We start from the raw sequence: 18444 nt of genomic DNA, 5'->3' as shown, positions 1-18444 counted from the left end.
TAACACAGTGGTAAACATGCCCCTGTGCCAACTTCTTTGGAACGTGTTGCAGGCATCAAATTCAAAATGAGTGAATATTTGCAAAAAACAATAAAGTTTGTACATGTTTTGTACATGTTTTGGCAACATATGCTGCCTTCCAGACAACTTCTTTTTCAGAAAAGACTTTGCTTGTTTCAGCAAGACCATGTCAAACCACATTCTGCATGTATTTCAACAGCATGGCTCCATATTAAAAGAGACTGGTCACCCACTGAAAACATTTGGCACATTATAACACAAAAAATACGGCAAAAAAGACCCTGAACTGTTGAGCAGCTGAAATCCTATATCAAACAAGAATGGAAAACATTTCTCTACCAAAGCTATAGCAGTTGGTCTACTCGGTTCCCAAATGCTTACAGAGTGTTGTTAAAAGGAGAGGTGATGAAACACAGTGGTAAACATGCCCCTGTCCGAACATGTTGTTGGTATCAAATTCAAAATGGACATATATTTTTTCAATATTTGATTTGTAGTAATATTTTCAAATAAGTATAGTTTTTAAATCTTTGAAATTTGCACAGCATCCCAACTTTTTGGAAATGGGGTTGTAGATAATTTAATAATAATTTCTATTTTTTGTGGTTTGTTGTAATAATGTGTTATTCCTACATAGGTTAAGTTAATTTAGAGTGGATGATTTTTAAAAAACAAAATAATGTACTTTCTGAGGTCTGTGACTAAAACCTTTTTTAAAAGTAAACACTAAGACAGAGTTGAGGTTTTTGCAGATTCTGAGCAGTTAAATGCAATTAGAATCAGAACAAATAAGAATCTGCTTGTTGGAAACAAAAACTGTGGTTGTGGAGCAGTCATTGGCAGAGTGCTCAGAACCCTTTGAGTCCAGCAATGTCCTTTTCTCTCTACTCATTGTAGTGTCAGAGGATAGCCTAGGGCCAGGCTCTAGCTCAGAGGTCCTGATGTTGCAGAACAACACATGCAGAGCCAGCAGACCATCATGGAGAGAGACACTGCAGCTGGAATCAGCAGATTCCCACACAGGTAAAGCTTCACAGATAAACAATCAATCTGAGCTGTAGTGTCAGCTGTTCAGCTTCAAGGAGGTTTTTGACAACTGTCCAGCAACTCAGGAGTGGTCGGGGTGGCTGTGCCCAAGATGTATTTGGCAAGGGTGGAGAATCTCTGACTTCAAACGAGGATATTGTTGGTCGGTGGAAGGAGCACTTTAAAGAACTCCTTAATCTGGGAAACAGGAGTGAGGGTTGGAGGCCTCTGGCGCGTCGAGCTCCATTTCCCTGGTGGAGGTCACTGAGGTAGTGGGCAAGCTCTTCACTGTCAAGGCACCAGGGGTGGATGAGATTCGTCCGGAGATGCTTAAGGCTCTGGATATTGCGGGGCTGTCGTTTGCCAACCCAGTCTACAGGTGTTTTGTGGATTTGGAGAAGGCTTATGACCAGGTTCCCAGAGATATCTTGTGGGAGGTCCTACGGGAGTATGGGGTGTCGGGGCTACTACTCTGGGCCATTCAATCTCTGTACTCCCAGAGTGAGAGCTGTGTTCATATACTCAGCATTAAGTCGGACCCTTTCAGTATTAGCATTGGGCTCTGGCAGGGTTGTGCCCTGTCTCCACTCCTGTTCGTGATATTCATGGACAGGGTGTCAAGGCGTAGCCAAGGTCAGGAGGGGATTATGTGTGGAGGCTGGAGGGTGGCGTCTCTGTTTGCAGACGATGTTGTTCTTTTGGCTGAATCACATGGTTGCCTCCAGTGCTCACTGAAGCGGCTTGCAGCTGAGTGTGAAGCGGTTTGTATGCAGATCAGCACCTCCAAATCTGAGTCCATGGTCTTAGCCTGGAAAAGGATGGCATGCCCACTCCAGGTAAGGTGAAAGGACTTGCCCCAGGTGGAGGAGTTTAAGTATTTTGAGGTCTTCTTCACGAGTGATGGGAAGTGGGATCGTGAGATCGGCTGCAGGCTGGGACAGGCGGCAGCAGTAATGTGGTCACTGTACCGGACTGTAGTGGTGAAGAGGGACCTGAGCCATAAGGCAAAGCTCTCTGTTTACTGGTCGGTCTACATCCCAAGCCTCACCTATGGTCAGGAGCTGTGGGTAATAACCGAAAGAATGAGATCGCGAATACAAGCGGCGGAAATGAGCTTTCTTCGCAGGGTGGTGGGCTACACACTGTTTGGTAGGGTGAGAAGCTCAGCCATCCGGGAGGAGCTTGGAAGTAGAGCCATTACTCCTCCGCATTGAGAGGAGCCAGCTGAGGTGGTTCGGGTATCTGATTTGGATGCCCCATGGACGCCTCCCAGTGGAGGTGTACCAGGCACGGCCTACCGGGATAAGGCCCCGGAGTCGTCCTAGGACCCGCTGGAGGGAATACATCTCCAAGTTGGCCTGGTAGCCGCTTGGGGTCCCTGGGAATGGGCTGGAGGAAGTTGCAGGGAACAGGGTCATCTGGGATTCTCTGCTCTCCCAACTGCTACCATGACCTTATCTGGATTTGGTTCTCTTTATCTACTATTAGGACTTGTGTAAAAATCTAATGAAGTTTATAAATGAATATAAAACATTCTTATTCATTCTTGTATGCCTGCATAAAAATAAATCTTATTAAATAAAGTTTTTGTTTTTGTAGCGTTCATAGAAAAGTAAATTTTAATACAAGAAATGTTAATAAAAATTATATTATTTTTAAATGTATTGATTTAATAATAAAACTCCTCTCATATCAGCATTGTGATATTTGACAGCTTTCTTGAACGTTTTACAGTGGTGCTTGAAAGTTTGTGAACCCTTAATTATTTTTTTTATATTTAGGCATAAAAACATTAGATTTTCACACAAGTCCTAATAGTAGATAAAGAGAACCAAATTAAACAATTGAGACAAAAAAATATTAGATTTATTTATTTATTGAGGAACATGATACCTGTGACTGGGAAAAGTATGTGAACCTTTGCCTTTAGTATCTGGTGTGAGCCCCTTTTGCAGCAGTAACAGCGACTAAATGTTTCTGTTAACTGTTAATTAGTTCTGCACATTGGCTTGGTGGAATTTCATATTATTCCAGCTTTAACTCTGTTATGTTTGTGGGTTTCCTGCCATGAACTGCTCGCTTCAGGTCCATCCACAACATTTCTATAGGATTAAGGACAGGACATTGACTTGGCCATTCCAGAACATTTACTTTCTTCTTCTTTAACCACTCTTTGGTAGAATGACTTGTGTGATTTGGGATGTTGTCTTGCTGCATGACTAATGTTCTCTTGAGTTTTAGCTCAGAGACAGATGTCCTGACATTTTCCTTTTGAATTTGCTGTTGAGTTCATTGTTCCATCAATGATGGCAAACTGTCCAGGCCAAAATGCAGCAAAACAGGCCCAAACCATGATACTATCACCACCATGTTTCACAGATGGGATAAGGTTTTTGTGCTGGAATGCACTGTTATCCTTTTCCCCGAAAATACAGGGTGGGCCATTTATATGGATACATCCAAATAAAATGGGAATGGTTGGTGATATTAACTTCCTGTTTATGGCACATTAGTATATGGGAGGGGGAAAACTTTTCAAGATGGGTGGTGACCATGGTGGCCATTTTGAAGTCAGCCATTTTTGATCCAACTTTAGTTTTTTCAATGGGAAGAGGGTCATGTGACACATCAAACTTATTGAGAATTGGTTTTACCGTAACTTTATTCTTTCATGAGTTATTTACAAGTTTCTGACCACTTATAAAATGTGTTCAAAGTGCTGCCCATTGTGTTGGATTGTCAATGCAACCCTCTTCTCCCACTCCTCACACACTGATAGCAACACCACAGAAGAAATGCTAGCACAGACTTCCAGTATCCGTAGTTTCAGGTGCTGCACATCTCGTATCTTCACAGCATAGACAATTGCCTTCAGATGACCCCAAAGATAAAAGTCTAAGGGGGTCAGATCGGGAGACCTTGGGGACCATTCAACTGGCCCACGACGACCAGTCCACTTTGGAAGCTGCCACGTTCCCTGAGTTTTTCCAGCAAGATGGTGCACCACCACATTATGGGTGTCAGGTCCAAGCATTCCTAGATGAACAGTTTCCTGGAAAGTGGATTAGTCATCGTGGGCCAGTTGAATGGCCCCCAAGGTCTCCCGATCTGACCCCCTTAGACCATTTTATTTGGGTGTATCCATATAAATGGCCCACCCTGTATAACACTTCTCTTTTAAACCAAAAAGATCTATTTTGATCTCATCAAGAAAACATTGTTCCAAAAGCTTTCTGGCTTGTGATCTTTAGCAAACTGCAGACAGGCAGCAATGTTCTATTTAGAGAGCAGTGGCTTTCTCCTTGCAACCCTGCCATGCACAGCATTGTTGTGCAGTGTTCTTCTGATCGTGGCCTCATGAATGTTAACATTTAGTCACTGTGAGAGAGGCCTTCAGTGACCTTGCAGACCATTACATACCTTGCTGCTGGTGTAATCTTTGTTCATAGTCTTACATTTCCTCAATTTGTACACAATCTGTCTGACTGTGGTTGGATTGGTGGCGTCCAAACTCTTTAGAGATGTTTTTTTCCAGCCTGATGAGCATCAACAACTCTTCTTCTGAGATCCTCAGAAATCTCCTTTGTTCATGCCATGATACAATTCCACAAACATGTTATGAAGATCAGACTGTGATAGATCCCTGTTCTTTAAATAAAACAGGGTGATCACTCATACCTGATTGCCAATGATCTGCTAATCCTAAGGTTTCACATACTTTTGCCAGCCACAGATATGTACAACACCATTTCCAAAAATGTTGACACTGTAGAACGTAAATAAAAATGGAATGCAATGATATGCGTATCATGTAAACCACATTTTTAAAGGAAAGTACTACAATGACAACATATCAAATGTTGAAACTGAGAAAATGTACTGTTTTTTTTTTTTTTTTTTAATATATGCCCATTTTGAATTTGATGCCAACAGCACATTTCAAAAAAGTTGTGACAGAGGCGCTAAACTGGTCTGTCTCTTTTAATATGGAGCAATTCTGTTATAATACATGCAGAATGTGGTTTGGCATTGTGTTCTCTGAAAAAGATATTTTCTGGATGGCAGTATATGTTGCCAAAGCCTGTATATTTCATTCAGCATTACTGGTGCCTCCTTCACAGATGTGCCAGGCACCCATGCCATGTGCTCTAATGCACCCCTATACAATCATGAATATTGTTTTTTGAACTGTGCACTGATAACAAGCTGAGTGGTCTTTAGCCCGGTGGATACAGAGTCCCAGTATTAGCTTGAACAGTCTTTCACAGAATAGTGAACCCCTCCTCATCTTTACCTCTGAAAGACTCACCTTCTCTCGGATGCTTTTTATACCTAATCATGTTACTGACCTGCTGCCAGTCAACCACCAGGTGTTTTTCTTTTTTAGCATTACACAACTTCACCTGCCTTTAGTTGCCTTTTTTGGAACTTTTTTGGAATGTGGTGTGGGCATCAAATTCAAAATGGGCAAATATAAAAAAAAAAAAAAAACAATGTATCAGTTTCAACATTTCAAATGTCGTCTTTGTACTATTTTCAATTTAATATAGGGTTTAAATTATTTGCAAAAATCATGGCATTTTGTTTTTATTTATCGTTTGCACAGTGTCCCAATTTTTTGGAATTGTCTAATATGTCAAGTCTAATATTTTTGTCTCATTTGGTTCTCTTTATCTACTTTTAGTATGTGTGTGAAAATTGATGAAGTTTTAGGTCATTTATACATAAATATTGAAAATTCTAAAGGGTTCACAAACTTTAATGTACCACTGTCAATATCATACAATGTCAATATCATACAGGCTTAAATTAGATGCACTTAGATCTTACTGTTTTTTTCCCATTGATGTATTATTAACCATTTATTAATGGTTTTTGAAGACAAAGTGCAGATCAAGATTACATACTTGTTTCTTCACTCTTATTTGGCTATGCAGGTGAATGTCCCATAGAACAGCAGCATGTAGAGAAGGTAAGTGCCTTTGTCAGTATTATTGGTACTGCCTATGGCTCTCTAACCCTATTTTTTTATTTTAATACCAGCTGTAAAATTAGTGATGCATTTAGTGATGCAATGGCAAAAAATGAAAACATTCATCACTGTTATTCCTAGTCCTGAATATGGGTGGAACAATTATTCGACTTAGTCGACTAAAATCGATGACCAGGTTAGTTGGCAACCAATTCAGTATTATGTTTGTTATGTATTATGTTTAGTATCATAATGTTTGAGGCAAATTTCAGAAGAGACACTCACCAGGAGCATGGAGATACTGACTATTCAGTATACTCCTCTATTTCAGTAAAGATCTGTGATTGTAAATTTAGTTGCAGCAGAGCAAAGAGCACAGACTGCACTGTTTAAACTAACGTTTAGATTCAGAATGTTTTTTTTATTTACTTGATTAAAGGAACATTTTTAATTAGGGTTTAGTTAGGTTACATTTTCTTGCTGCTATTTTGCACATTCCTTCTGGAAAAATATATTGAAGTTTTATTTTTTTAATCTTTTTTTATTAGCAGGAAAGTTCACTAAAGCAGTGAATTTTTGAATGTTATTCATCTTTGTCTTCAATGTTAGTTAGCAAATGCATGAAACAACCTCAAACTAAACTTAAAAGCTAATGTTATGTAGTGATTCATAATCAGAATAATTGATTGTTTCAGTAATCGATTGATTATTCGACTATCAAATTAGTCGTTTGTTGCAGTGCTAGTCCTGAACTAAATTTAGAATCCTGTGTCTGGCCCTGTGTATTTAAGTTGAACACAAAAAACAATGTTTGCACATTAATTAACATGAATAACTTTTGAATTCTAAGGGCAACAGTGAGATGAAGTACGGTATTCCCTAACATTCATCACACTATGTTTAAAGCAAATACAAAATGGATTCTGCCTTATATTAGGGCTGGCCTGAGTAAATTAGATGTTGGTATTTGTTTATTTGTGTAGTATTCAGCAGCCTCATAGCCTAAAATAAACTTAATCAGCAACAGCCTTTAGATAGAACAGTTATTGTTAAAGAATGTTACTTAAAGTTACATGCATCCTAAATTTTTGCTAGACATCCACATCACCTCACCTCAGTGTTCTACACAGTATTTTTGTGTTATAACTTAATTTCATGTTCATGTTTGTTCAGCTGCAACTGGCCTCACTGCATGATACCGATTATATGATGTCCACTACCATCTCAACTGGCAGCTTTTCCACCAGTGAACATGACAACAGCCAAACCGTGAACGGTGTGTATGTCCATAGACAAACTCATGTAAGGGCTACCAAACACTTTGGCAGAAGAGATGAGATGTGGAGGCATGCTGTTTAGGCTCTTCTTGTTCTTCTCAAAGCAGATTTTAGGCCAGCTGAATAATGTAATTTGAATGTAGATCTGTTGGAGAGCTAGAGCAAGGCCTCTGCAGTGGCTGAGAGCTAAATGATGGCTGCAACTAAGATGTTAACACGGATTAAGATTCAGGATTTTATGTTTTTGCCATTTCATCTTCTCCAAGCCTTGGTAATGCTGGTAAAGCTAAAGTTACTTTACCTTTCTTCTTTAAATACAGCATTTACTGCATATAGTGTGTTACTTCTTCTGTTCTTCAAACTGAAGGCTTTTCTTTAAAAAAAGGCTTATTGTTTCAAGGAGAGCGGCTTGCAGTAATGGCTGTGCATAATCGAATCCTAAGTAGCTCAATGTGCAACCTGATTCTTGATGTTTTCATCAAATGCTGTAGGAGGCAGTGTCTCAGTCGTGGCTGCAGGGGAAAGTACAGTTCTGAACTTTAACCCTGGTGCCAAAACAATGCAACAGTTGCTGTCCACACAGTGCCCAATGGAGTACAGGGATTCCTTCAGTACCACTCTACAAGGCAAGGCACAGGCAAAATGATATTTATAAAGTTAAGAGTGGTGCTGTTATGCTATCATTAAATATTCTATATAATATATACTTACAAATTACTCTTTGTTTCTGCCTATTGCATGAAAACAGATACCTTTCAGCCTCTGTCTCCTGAGGTCACATTCAACAGCATGTCAGAATGTCCCACGAACCTGCACCTCCCTGTGGAGGCGGGACTCTGTTGTCCCCCTGTGGGAGATTCCACCACTGATCCAGCTGCTTCTCAATGGCTGGACAAAACGGACCCTTCCCTCGAGTCAGATTGCTTGAACCCCCTTGAGTATCTTCGATCTGATGCCCAGTCCGAACATTTGCAGATGTCTATGGAGCAAATTGTCATTTCGAATGATTCTTGTCATGACATAGAAAAAGTGTCAGATGATCATTCAGCTTCTGGCCCAGCAGTTTACCATCAGTGGGAAAGAGTACTGGTAAGGTATCAAAACATTTACACTAATCACCGCTGTCTGTATATAATGATTACTTTTGCATCACTTCTCTGCTTAAGCTATGTTTGTAAGCATTTCATGAATGTTTAAGCTCTTGAACAAATCGTGTTTGTAGAAACTTGACCGTGAGAAAGGCATCCTTGAGGAGTCTATGATCTCATTGGTAAGTCTGTCAGATACAACACTAGAAGATGATTATCCCACTTGTAAAGAGGAAAAAGGTGGAGAGAAAGAAATAAAAGAGAACCTGGAGAAGAGGTTGTCTGACACAAGAAACTGGAAGATAAACTAAAAGCTCATCATAATGAGGTGAGAAACTATTTTTGTGTGTGTAAAATACAATCAGTTTGTGTACTTTGTGTACTTTACAGACACAATAAAGAACCACAATAATCATAACAGTTCTATTCAGGCAATGCAGTATATACAGATGTAGATTTAAGAACATCAGTTATATATAGCAAGCGTAAGAGCCACAGTGTGCAGTACACCCACTGGAATTCCTGCCAGCCAGTGAAAAAGCAAACTGGGTATGTTTTCTCATTTTAATACTTTCCTCTCTGTCTTATAGAGAAAAGTGTCAGCATCAGCATATGCAGGGGTACCTGTTTCTCACGCAGGTAAAAGCAAGCCTCAAGAAGTGCCTGTATAAAATTAAACGGACTATGCTTTCCAAGTGAAGCAAACCACAGTGTCTTTCACGAAACTCTTGCCTTATATACTGAATGCCCAACATTGTAACAAACACTGAGCACCATTGACACCTCTGGGCAGATATTTTCACATAGATTATATGCCCAACAATATTCAGTGAGTTTAAAGGGGTAAACTGGATTTTTTTCCTAAACTGTAGACCTAAGAGAAGAGCTGTTAAATGTGGATTATGAACTATGAAAGACAGCAATTCCACTCAAATATCATAAACTGTGATGATGCCACTATATTTCTAACTGTTATTGGATGTTTTTAACCATTTAACCTTTTTTAAAATTGTTATCATAACATCTTTGTGACCTGTTGCATAGTTATTACATTTATAGTTTATTTATAGTTATTACATTTACACTGTTTAGTAGCTATACGGCTATAGCTTCCTTTCTAGTTAGAAAGGAAGCTATAGCCGTATAGCTACTGAACAGTGTAAATGTAAGATTGCACAAGTTGTGGGACTGTACCAATGCTGTGATTTTTCCAATGCTACTCTTTTACATTATTTTGTGCTTCAGTTTTGTTGCTGGTATAGCACAATGGGGATCTGGACCATTGGTCTTTATCAGCATGCAAAACAGAAGGAGTATTGAGTTACTTTGAAATGTGCAAATTGAGCTAGTTTCTGAATGAATACCATTCTAATAAACAGGACAGTTATTTTTTAAACTGTTTCATGTTTTGTCTTTAACTAGATTAATTCATATTACTTGTACTTTTGATACTTAAGTACATGTAAAAGCAATGATTTTTGTATCTTTAAATACAAACATATTTCAGCACTAGTATTTCAGTACAAGTATTATTTTATAAAAGGTAACTCTGTAAAAAGCACCCTGTATTTTTACCCCATACTGTAAATATTTACGATCCGTGCTACAGAAGCCTAGCTTATTGGGGTTCCACAGAGAATGTTCTTACAAACTCCTTTAAGGTTGTGGCGGCACAATGTACCACTCTCAATTGAGTGCACCATGCAAACAACTCTTTACCACAGCAGTTTCAGCATTTAATGGTCTATAAACAAGTGTGTTTCCTTCCCCAGACACCCAACAATGTTCATGTTGCGTAATGTATATACACATGTACATAAACATACAGGTACAATATATACAGTTCGCTCAACAAGAGTGAAGTCTTGTGTATGTCGAGCAATAAACGCACCAAGACAAGGCTCACCCCTCGTCGATTTCACTAGCGGTGTGCATCTGTGGTCACTCTTTGGTTCAACTCTGTTAAGTGTCCCTGAGGGGAAAAAAAATCACCAACAGCAAAAGTCGTACGCACAACTGCAAATAGTAAGCAAGAAAAAAAAAAACAGAAAATAGATCCAAGGAAGAAACTGACCACGCTCATGCACCGTGCCGGTGTTCTCTCTCTCACCATGATCTCCCTTCCTTGTTTTGTTTTTGCTTCTCTCCTCCGATTGACAGATTATTATTAAGGCTCTTATGTGTATAACCAAACAAATTTAAATGTACATTCAATGTGCTCATCACAACTCTTTTACTGAAGTACAAGAGTTGGGTACTTTGTCCACTATAGGTTCTACATTGCAAAGTCACTTGTACAATCAGGCCCATAGGTATTTCAACAGTGACACAATTTTTGTAATTTTGCCTCTGTACACCACCATAATGGATTTGAAAAGAAGCAGTGTGATTGAAAGTGTAGACTTTTAGCTTTAATTCAAGAGGTTAAACAAAAATATTGCATTAACTGTTTAGGAAGTATAGCCATTTTTACATAGTCCCTCCATTTTCACAAGCTCAAGTAATTTGACAAACTAACAATTATAAATGCAAGGATTATTTAATATCTGGATGCAAATCCTTTAGTCAATGACTTCCTGAAGTTTGGGACCCATGAACATTACAAGATCCTGAGTTTCCTGCTTAAGATTTTTTTGCCAGGCATATACTTGCAGCCGCCTTCAGTTGCTGCTTGTTTGTTGGTCTTTCTGCCTTCACTTTTGTCTTTAGCAAGTGAAAAGCATACTGAATTGGGTTGATGTGGAGGTGAGACTCTTGTCCACCTGTGGGTTGATGTCAGATAACTGACTTGGCCATTTAAAAAACAATCAATTTCTTTGCCTAAAGAAGCTCTTGAGTTGCATTCACTGTATGTTTTGGGTCATTATCCATCTGTACTGTGAAGCATCACCCTTCTGGTTTTGCAGTATTTGATTGAATTTCAGCAGAAAGTATAGCTCTGTACACTGGAGGGTTGTACATTTTTACACTCCTGTTAAAACTTTGTCTTTTCTGAAATTCTGTAAAGCTGCTTTGTGACAACATCTGTTGTAAAAAGCGCTATACAAATAAATTTGATTTGATTTGATTGGACTTTTCCAAACTCTTCCCATCATTCTGTTACAAGTTAATCTTGCTTTCATCTGCCCAAATAATCTTGTGCCAAAACTGGGCAGCCTTTTTTTTCAATTTTATTTTAGATGTTTTCTAGCAAAGTCTTATCTCCACTGTTAGAAATTTGACAATGAGAGTCAGGAGAGTGGAGCTTCAGCGTTGACTGGAGTTTATTTCCACATACAGAGTATCAGAATCAGAATCAAAATCCTTTATTGATCCCAGAGGGAAATTGCAGTTGTTACAGTTGCAACCATTTATGTAAAAGAATAAACACTTTAATAATTTAAAACAAAGATAAAGAGAAATTTGCTATATGTACACAAGATTTAAGTTCTTATGAATATAGTAAAGTTGCAGGGACTGGGATAATAAATATTTAACATCTAGTATAAAGCAGTTCAAATTATTGTACCTGTACCCATATACCTGTATTGGGTATAGCATGGTCGATCAACAGTCAATCAGCAGGATCAGGAGTCTAGTCTTATTCATGTGCATGCAGACGATCATGCACAGCTTGGTCATCAGCGTGTCACCAGTCTAGTCTGGTCAGCAGTCCAGTCTAACAAGAATATTTTGGAAGGACCTTATATACATTGAAAACTAAGGAGGAACAAAAAGACTTTGAGGAGGGGTAAGGAGGGGTTGTAGACGGGGATATGAATAGAGATGTAAGGGGTGGGGGGGTGGGGGGGGGGGGGTGATGGTATCACCTTAAGGTTGTGAGACGAAGGGTTATTGAAAACAGAGAGGGAGCAAGGTGAGAGTGTGACAGTTATCACCACTTCGGCAAGCAAAAGACCATTTGCTAAAGCTCTACAATAAACATGGTTAAGATAACATGTTGAGAGAATTACATTCGAAAGGAAAATAACATATGGTGACAATTTCTCTCAATTCCCCCTTTGATTCTCCCTAATGGAGAATCACAAAATTGTATTTTGACTTCAAGTACAAAACATATGTACAATGAGTAGTCAGAGACATAAACAAACAAAGTGGCAATAACGTTATAGAATAGGACAATGCCTATCTGCACAACATTATGCCAAAAAGGATCCAAATGTTTAATGCAGCCAATGGTTAGGGCTGTTTAGTTCTGCTACTTTGTTACGGAAATATTCTCGAAGAATATTGGAGATGTCTGTAGGATCTTGAAACTTGAACAGTTTGCTTCAGCATCATTTATGTTGCATTGCAAGTTGAATAGCATTATCAGCAGTTGCTTGGGCAGATCATCCTGAAAGTCCATTTTCAACAGCAGGCACTCATTTCTTTGTAGCTTAGGTGTGCAGTGTCAAGATGTTTGTGCCATGCTGGCAGGAACATTTCAGTTTATCTGTAACACACAAAATGAAATATTTGCCGGTAAACTGTTCATCAGTATTGGGAAGTTATTAATTCAGAAGTAGGTTATCTGCTATCTGCTATCTGTTATCTGTTTGACCACTGCTATCTCTTGTTTTTTTCCTTCAGCCTAATGATGCCCCCCCTGCACTTGCCTCTATGGGCCACATATTGAAGATTCTTGTGAACAACTACCACATGCATATTTAACACTTGGAACCAACGCTAGACCCTTTTTCTCATTGATTTATCATGAAATAATGTGGAAACAGATCACACCTGGCCATGAAACTGCTCATCAGTCAACTGTTCAACTGTTAAATAAATAGATAAAAAAAACTGTTAAATAAATAGCCCACCTTGTTTAAGGCAGTGGTCTTGAACCAAGGACTGTTTTCCGGGGTTTGCTGTATGTCTGTTCAAAAAAATGGATAATCGTTTATATTTGAGAGTATTTTCAAAAAGAAAAGAAAAAAGAAAAAGAATGGTGGCAAAGGCTCAGGCCTATGATGAGCTGTATGAAAGGCTGGACAGTAAAGAAGGAGTAAAGGACTTGTATCGTTTTGCTAAACAGAGAGATAGAGCTGGAAAGAATGTACAGCAGGTTAGGCTGATAAAGGATAGAGAGGGAAATGTACTAGTGAGTGAACAGAGAGTATTGAGTAGATGGAAGGAGTACTTTGAAGAACTAATGAATGAGGAAAACGAGAGAGAGAGGAGGACAACGGGGGGAAAGATAGTGGATCAGGAAGTGCAGAGAATTAGTAAGGTGGAAGTGAGGGCAGCGTTAAAAAGGATGAAGAATGGAAAGGCAGTTGGTCCAGATGACATACCTGTGGAGGTATGGAGATGTTTAGGAGAGAAGGCAGTGGACTTTTTAACCAGGTTGTTTAACAAATTCCTGGAGAGTGAGAGGATGCCTGATGAGTGGAGAAGCAGTGTACTGGTCCCCATTTTTAAGAACAAGGGTGATGTGCAGAGCTGCAGTAACTACTGAGGTATAAAATTGATGAGCCACACCATGAAGGTATGGGAAAGAGTTGTTGAAGCAAGGCTAAGGCGAGAGGTTCAGATCAGTGAGCAGCAGTTTGGTTTCATGCCCAGAAAGAGTACCACAGATGCAATTTTTGCGTTGAGAGTGTTGGTAGAGAAGCACAGAGAAGGTCAGAAGGAGCTACATTGTGTATTTGTGGATCTAGATAAGGCTTATGATAGGGTGCCAAGACAGGAACTGTGGTACTGTATGAGGAAGTCAGGTGTAGCTGAAAAGTATGTTAGGGTGGTGCAGGACATGTATGAGGATAGTGAGACAGTGGTGAGGTGTGCAGTTGGAGTGACAAATGGTTTCAAGGTGAAGGTAGGGTTACATCAGGGATCAGCTTTGAGCCCCTTCTTGTTTGCAATGGTGATGGACAGGTTGACAGATGAGGTCAGGCAGGAGGCTCCATGGACCATGATGTTTGCAGATGACATTGTAATCTGTGGTGAGAGTAGAGAGCAGGTGGAAGAGAATCTGGAGAGGTGGAGGTTTGCACTGGAGAGGAGAGGAATGAAGGTCAGTAGAGATAAGACGGAATACACGTGTGTGCATGAGAGGGAGGCAGGTGGAAAGGTAAAGATGCAAGGAGTAGAGGTCGTAAAGGTGGATGACTTCAAATATCTTGGGTCAACTATCCAGAGCAATGGACAGTGCAAAAAGAGGTGAGGAAAAGGGTGCAGGCAGGATGGAGTGGGTGGAGACGGGTGTCAGGGCTGATGTGTGACAAAAGGATCGCAGCAAGAGTGTTTAGTGGAGTAAGACAGTAGTGCATCCTGCTATGATGTATGGTTTGGAGACTGTGGCTCTGTCTAAAAGACAGGAGGCTGAGCTGGAGGTGGCGGAGATGAAGATGCTGAGATTTTCGTTGGGAGTGACAAGGCTGGACAAGATTAGAAATGAGCAGATCAGAGGGACAGTGAAGGTGGAGCAGTTTGGAGATAAAGCCAGAGAGGCCAGGTTGACATGGTTTGGACATGTGTTGAGGAGGAATAGTGGATATATTGGTCAAAGAATGTTGGAGATGGAGCAGCCGGGTAGAAGGAGAAGAGGTAGACCCCAGAGAAGGTTTATGGATGTAGTGAAGGTGAACATGGAGATGGTTGGTGTGAAAGTAGAGGAGGCAATGGATAGGGCAAGATGGAGGCAGATGATCCGCTGTGGCGACCCCTAAAGGGAGCAGCCAAAAGAGGAAGAAGACGATTTGAGAGTATTTTCAGCACAGTCTCTCACTACAATGATATGGTGTTGTCATTATCAGCTAAATTGTCAATTGGTTGTGTCAGAGATTACTTTCTTTTCATATTCAAAGAATGTAAGCAGAGACATTTGAACTGTCAATGAGCTGTTGGTTTTTACAAAGTTAATTAATTTATGGTCAAAAGTGGTAATTAGAATAGAATGTGCTAATTACAAAAACAGATTCAACAACAACAAATCAGGGTGGCTGCAGAAGTAGGAATATAGCATGTGTTTGCAAACATTTTGGACAGCTGATTATTTTAATATATTATATAGTTCTATATTTTTATTTTACTTGTCTGTGATCTAATATTTGCTGTTATTGTCACTACACTGTAACCTGCACTTGTTATATTTGGGTCAGTTTCAGTCTCAAAACTTGATGTGGTTCAGGTCTGTTCAGACAGAACATTATCAAGCATTGCTTTCCTGGAATTTATAGTCCCAGAAAATGTTGGGGGTGAGTTGATATGATTTTTTTTTGTCAATGGATAAGAGTGATATATGCACATACATTGTTGTACAAGACAAGTTGTTAAAAATATTTGATTAAGGAGGGTTTGTGGAGTGAGAAATTCAGTAACTTTGATAGACTTTAACTTTGAACATTTATAGTACTATAATTTGTCTTTTGTCACAGCTTGAAGTAATTACAGATTGAAGACAGATTGACAGACTTACATTTTCACTTTAAAGTCTAATATTTATAGTGTTATACTTCCATAACCAATATCTGTGAAATTATTAGACATGATAGATGCCAAACTGGTATAAGTTTTGCCAATGGGGCTCCTATAAAAGAAACTATTTTACTGTTGTGTGCGTAGATTTATATACCATCCTGTACATGATAATCTTGCGTACCAAATGTATGGCTAAGCTTTATAGTAAGTAAATAAAGACTGTTCTTAAGGGAGGCCTATTCACTATTTTCCCCTACATCTGAAGTAACATATTCTTTACTAACCAAATGCCAGTGGCACCTGCTGCTCATCAGTGACACCCAATTGCTGCTTAGAAGTGGCACTTGACCAAAGGCCAGTTGGCACTCAAGTGATGCTCACAAATGGCATGAGTAGCCATCCACAGTGAAAGTGCATACAAAACTACACTGGCTTTGGCAAGGAAGTTCACAATGTTAAAAGTCTAAAGGTTACTCAAATGCATCTTTTGACTTTAGATAGAAGGTAATTGGTACAGGAACTTCTTAGGTGTCACAACATCTGTTCTTGTAAAGAAATAAGTAGATTTGTCTCCCAAGACTGACAGCGTAGTCAAGACAACCAAAGGTGTACCAAACAAATAGTTTGTATATAACAATGTGATCATTGCCACGTCAGTGTACAGTACAGAGAATGGGAATGTTTGAAGTAAATAATAAAATAAATAATGGGGCTGATTTAAGGATAACATTCTTGATTAAATGTATAACAATTTAGATTGTCACCTTGGTAGTGTGTGGAATAATATTTTGAATTACAGGATGCATGTGAAATGCATCTCATATAAAAAAAAAATATATATTTCCATATGTGTGTGTGTGTGTGTGTGTGTGTGTGTATAAGACCGTTTAACATATTTACAAAAGCCATGTAATATTATTAAACAATATTAACACAGGTTAAAGAACACTTTGTATCTGATGGTACATAGATTAAGAGAACGAGTAGTGATGTCAGTGGAGTCCCTGTGGGTGAATGCTGCTGTCACAGGTCACCTCTTTAACATTGAGTGCCACATCTAAACAGCTTTAGGTAGAATCAGAACTTTGCATTTTTATATTTTAACCTAAAATGACTTAAAGAAGCAAGAGTCTTGTTACAAAAATGTTAACAGGACAGAGTCATAATTAATCTTGTAATGCTTTTACTTTTGATACTTAAGTACATTTGAAGGCAAATACTTTTGTAATTTTACGCAAGTGGAGGTCCAAAGGGAGGAACTTCTACATTTACTGGAGTAATATTTTACCTTGGGCATCTCTGCTTTAACTCAAGTACATGGTTTGTGTACTTCGTCCACCACTGCGATTTAATATATATCTTACAGAGGTAAATGAATAAAATAAAAATCATTCTTTGGTAAGATTCACTGTGCCATGCCTGCAAAGATAAAATGAGCAGACTGTTAAAAACACTTAGTTCGTTTTTAAAATATTTTTTCACTCCAATTTAACTTGTTATAACGTCATGAATGGGATTAGGATTTTTACTTCCGGAACCAGAATTGCTGAAGCAGAGGTCATTGTTCAACTTTATTTGTGGCTTTTCTCCTAAGAGACATATTTGTTATATGTATGGATTTATTATTGATTTTTTAAAATTGGTTCACGGGGAAGTAGCCTAACCATTACGGTGCTCTTTTTTTAAAAATACCCTCTGATTCTCTAACGGCCATATTGACGTTGACGTACCGTTGCTTGCTTCACACTGCGCGACATGACGGTTTGTTGTGGTTCCGTTCACGCCGCCACGGAGAATTCACCAGCAGCCACGTGTGTTTCTCCACGTGTGGAAGCTTTATTTTAAATATGGCAAAAAAGCGTCAAAATGCAGAACCACTGGAATCCCTAATGCCAGCAAATAAAAAGAAAACGACTGAAAGCGAGTTTAATGGGACGGTCTTTAAATCCATGCTAAAGGATCCTAGCAGTGCATTCAAAGGTAAGTGGAGGGATAGTGTGAGTGAATTCGCTAACCAGATAACACGTTGATGGTTATTTTGCTATGGAATTTCTGTTAGTTGACTGAGTAACACAATTTAAACAAAAAATGACACCGATTATTGCATATTCAGCTGTATATTAAAATTATCAATTGGATTATCGAACGTTTAGTGAGCTAACGCTAAAGGTTACGGGAGCCTGATCACCTGATGAACTGCACTCGAATACATAACTTAGGTTAGCGTTACCTCTGAATTTATATAGTAACGTTACCTACAACTTACTTGTCCAGAACAAAAATCCATTCGTGGACGTAAAATGTCCAGGAGTCCAAGTAAATTCGTATTTAGCATTTCTTAGTAATGTAATGTAATGTAAACCGTTTAAAACCCGTTTCCGGAAAGGTTGGGACATTTTGTATAATGCAATAAAAACAAAAGTCTGAAAAGTTTTCGTCTCTCGAACCTTTGACAAAAGTACAATATGACATCTAATGTTTTGGCTTTATTGTATCGTAAAAATATAAATATTTTATATGTGCAACACACTCAAAAAGTTGTGATACAGGCTAATTAAGAGCGAAAAGTTAATAGAATATTCAAGTTACACCTTTTTGAAACATGGGTATAAAAGGAGTGTCCACCAGAGGCTCAGTCTCTGCAAGCAAAGTTGGG

The 18444-nt window shown here is 38.9% G+C and overlaps 2 protein-coding genes across 6 annotated transcripts in view; both read left to right on the top strand.

Annotated features, from left to right (window-relative positions):
• Positions 1-13214, top strand: part of cep295 (centrosomal protein 295) — a 42569-nt gene extending 29355 nt beyond the window's left edge. For 2 of the 4 annotated variants that reach the window (XM_037531008.1, XM_017699273.2), the window contains exons 15-21: positions 919-1044; positions 5985-6019; positions 7193-7295; positions 7788-7922; positions 8045-8385; positions 8519-8712; positions 8975-9780. In XM_037531008.1, coding sequence (XP_037386905.1) covers positions 919-1044; positions 5985-6019; positions 7193-7295; positions 7788-7922; positions 8045-8385; positions 8519-8695 — 917 coding nt within the window. In that variant the 3' untranslated portion in view covers positions 8696-8712; positions 8975-9780. Of the gene's footprint in view, positions 1-918; positions 1045-5984; positions 6020-7192; positions 7296-7787; positions 7923-8044; positions 8391-8518; positions 8713-8974; positions 9781-12956 lie in introns of those variants that run through there. The other 2 variants (XR_001857923.2, XM_017699274.2) reach the window with 2 other exon arrangements.
• Positions 13215-17536: 4322 nt separating this feature from the next.
• Positions 17537-18444, top strand: part of urb1 (URB1 ribosome biogenesis homolog) — a 44218-nt gene continuing 43310 nt past the window's right edge. For both annotated transcript variants that reach the window (XM_037531007.1, XM_037531006.1), the window contains exon 1: positions 17537-17768. In XM_037531007.1, coding sequence (XP_037386904.1) covers positions 17636-17768 — 133 coding nt within the window. In that variant the 5' untranslated portion in view covers positions 17537-17635. The remainder of the gene's footprint in view (positions 17769-18444) is intronic.

Source organism: Pygocentrus nattereri, chromosome 19, assembly GCF_015220715.1.
Source record: "Pygocentrus nattereri isolate fPygNat1 chromosome 19, fPygNat1.pri, whole genome shotgun sequence".
Lineage (NCBI taxonomy): Eukaryota > Metazoa > Chordata > Actinopteri > Characiformes > Serrasalmidae > Pygocentrus > Pygocentrus nattereri.
Note: the sequence above shows the minus strand (reverse complement) of the source record. Positions and strands in the feature narration are given on the sequence as shown.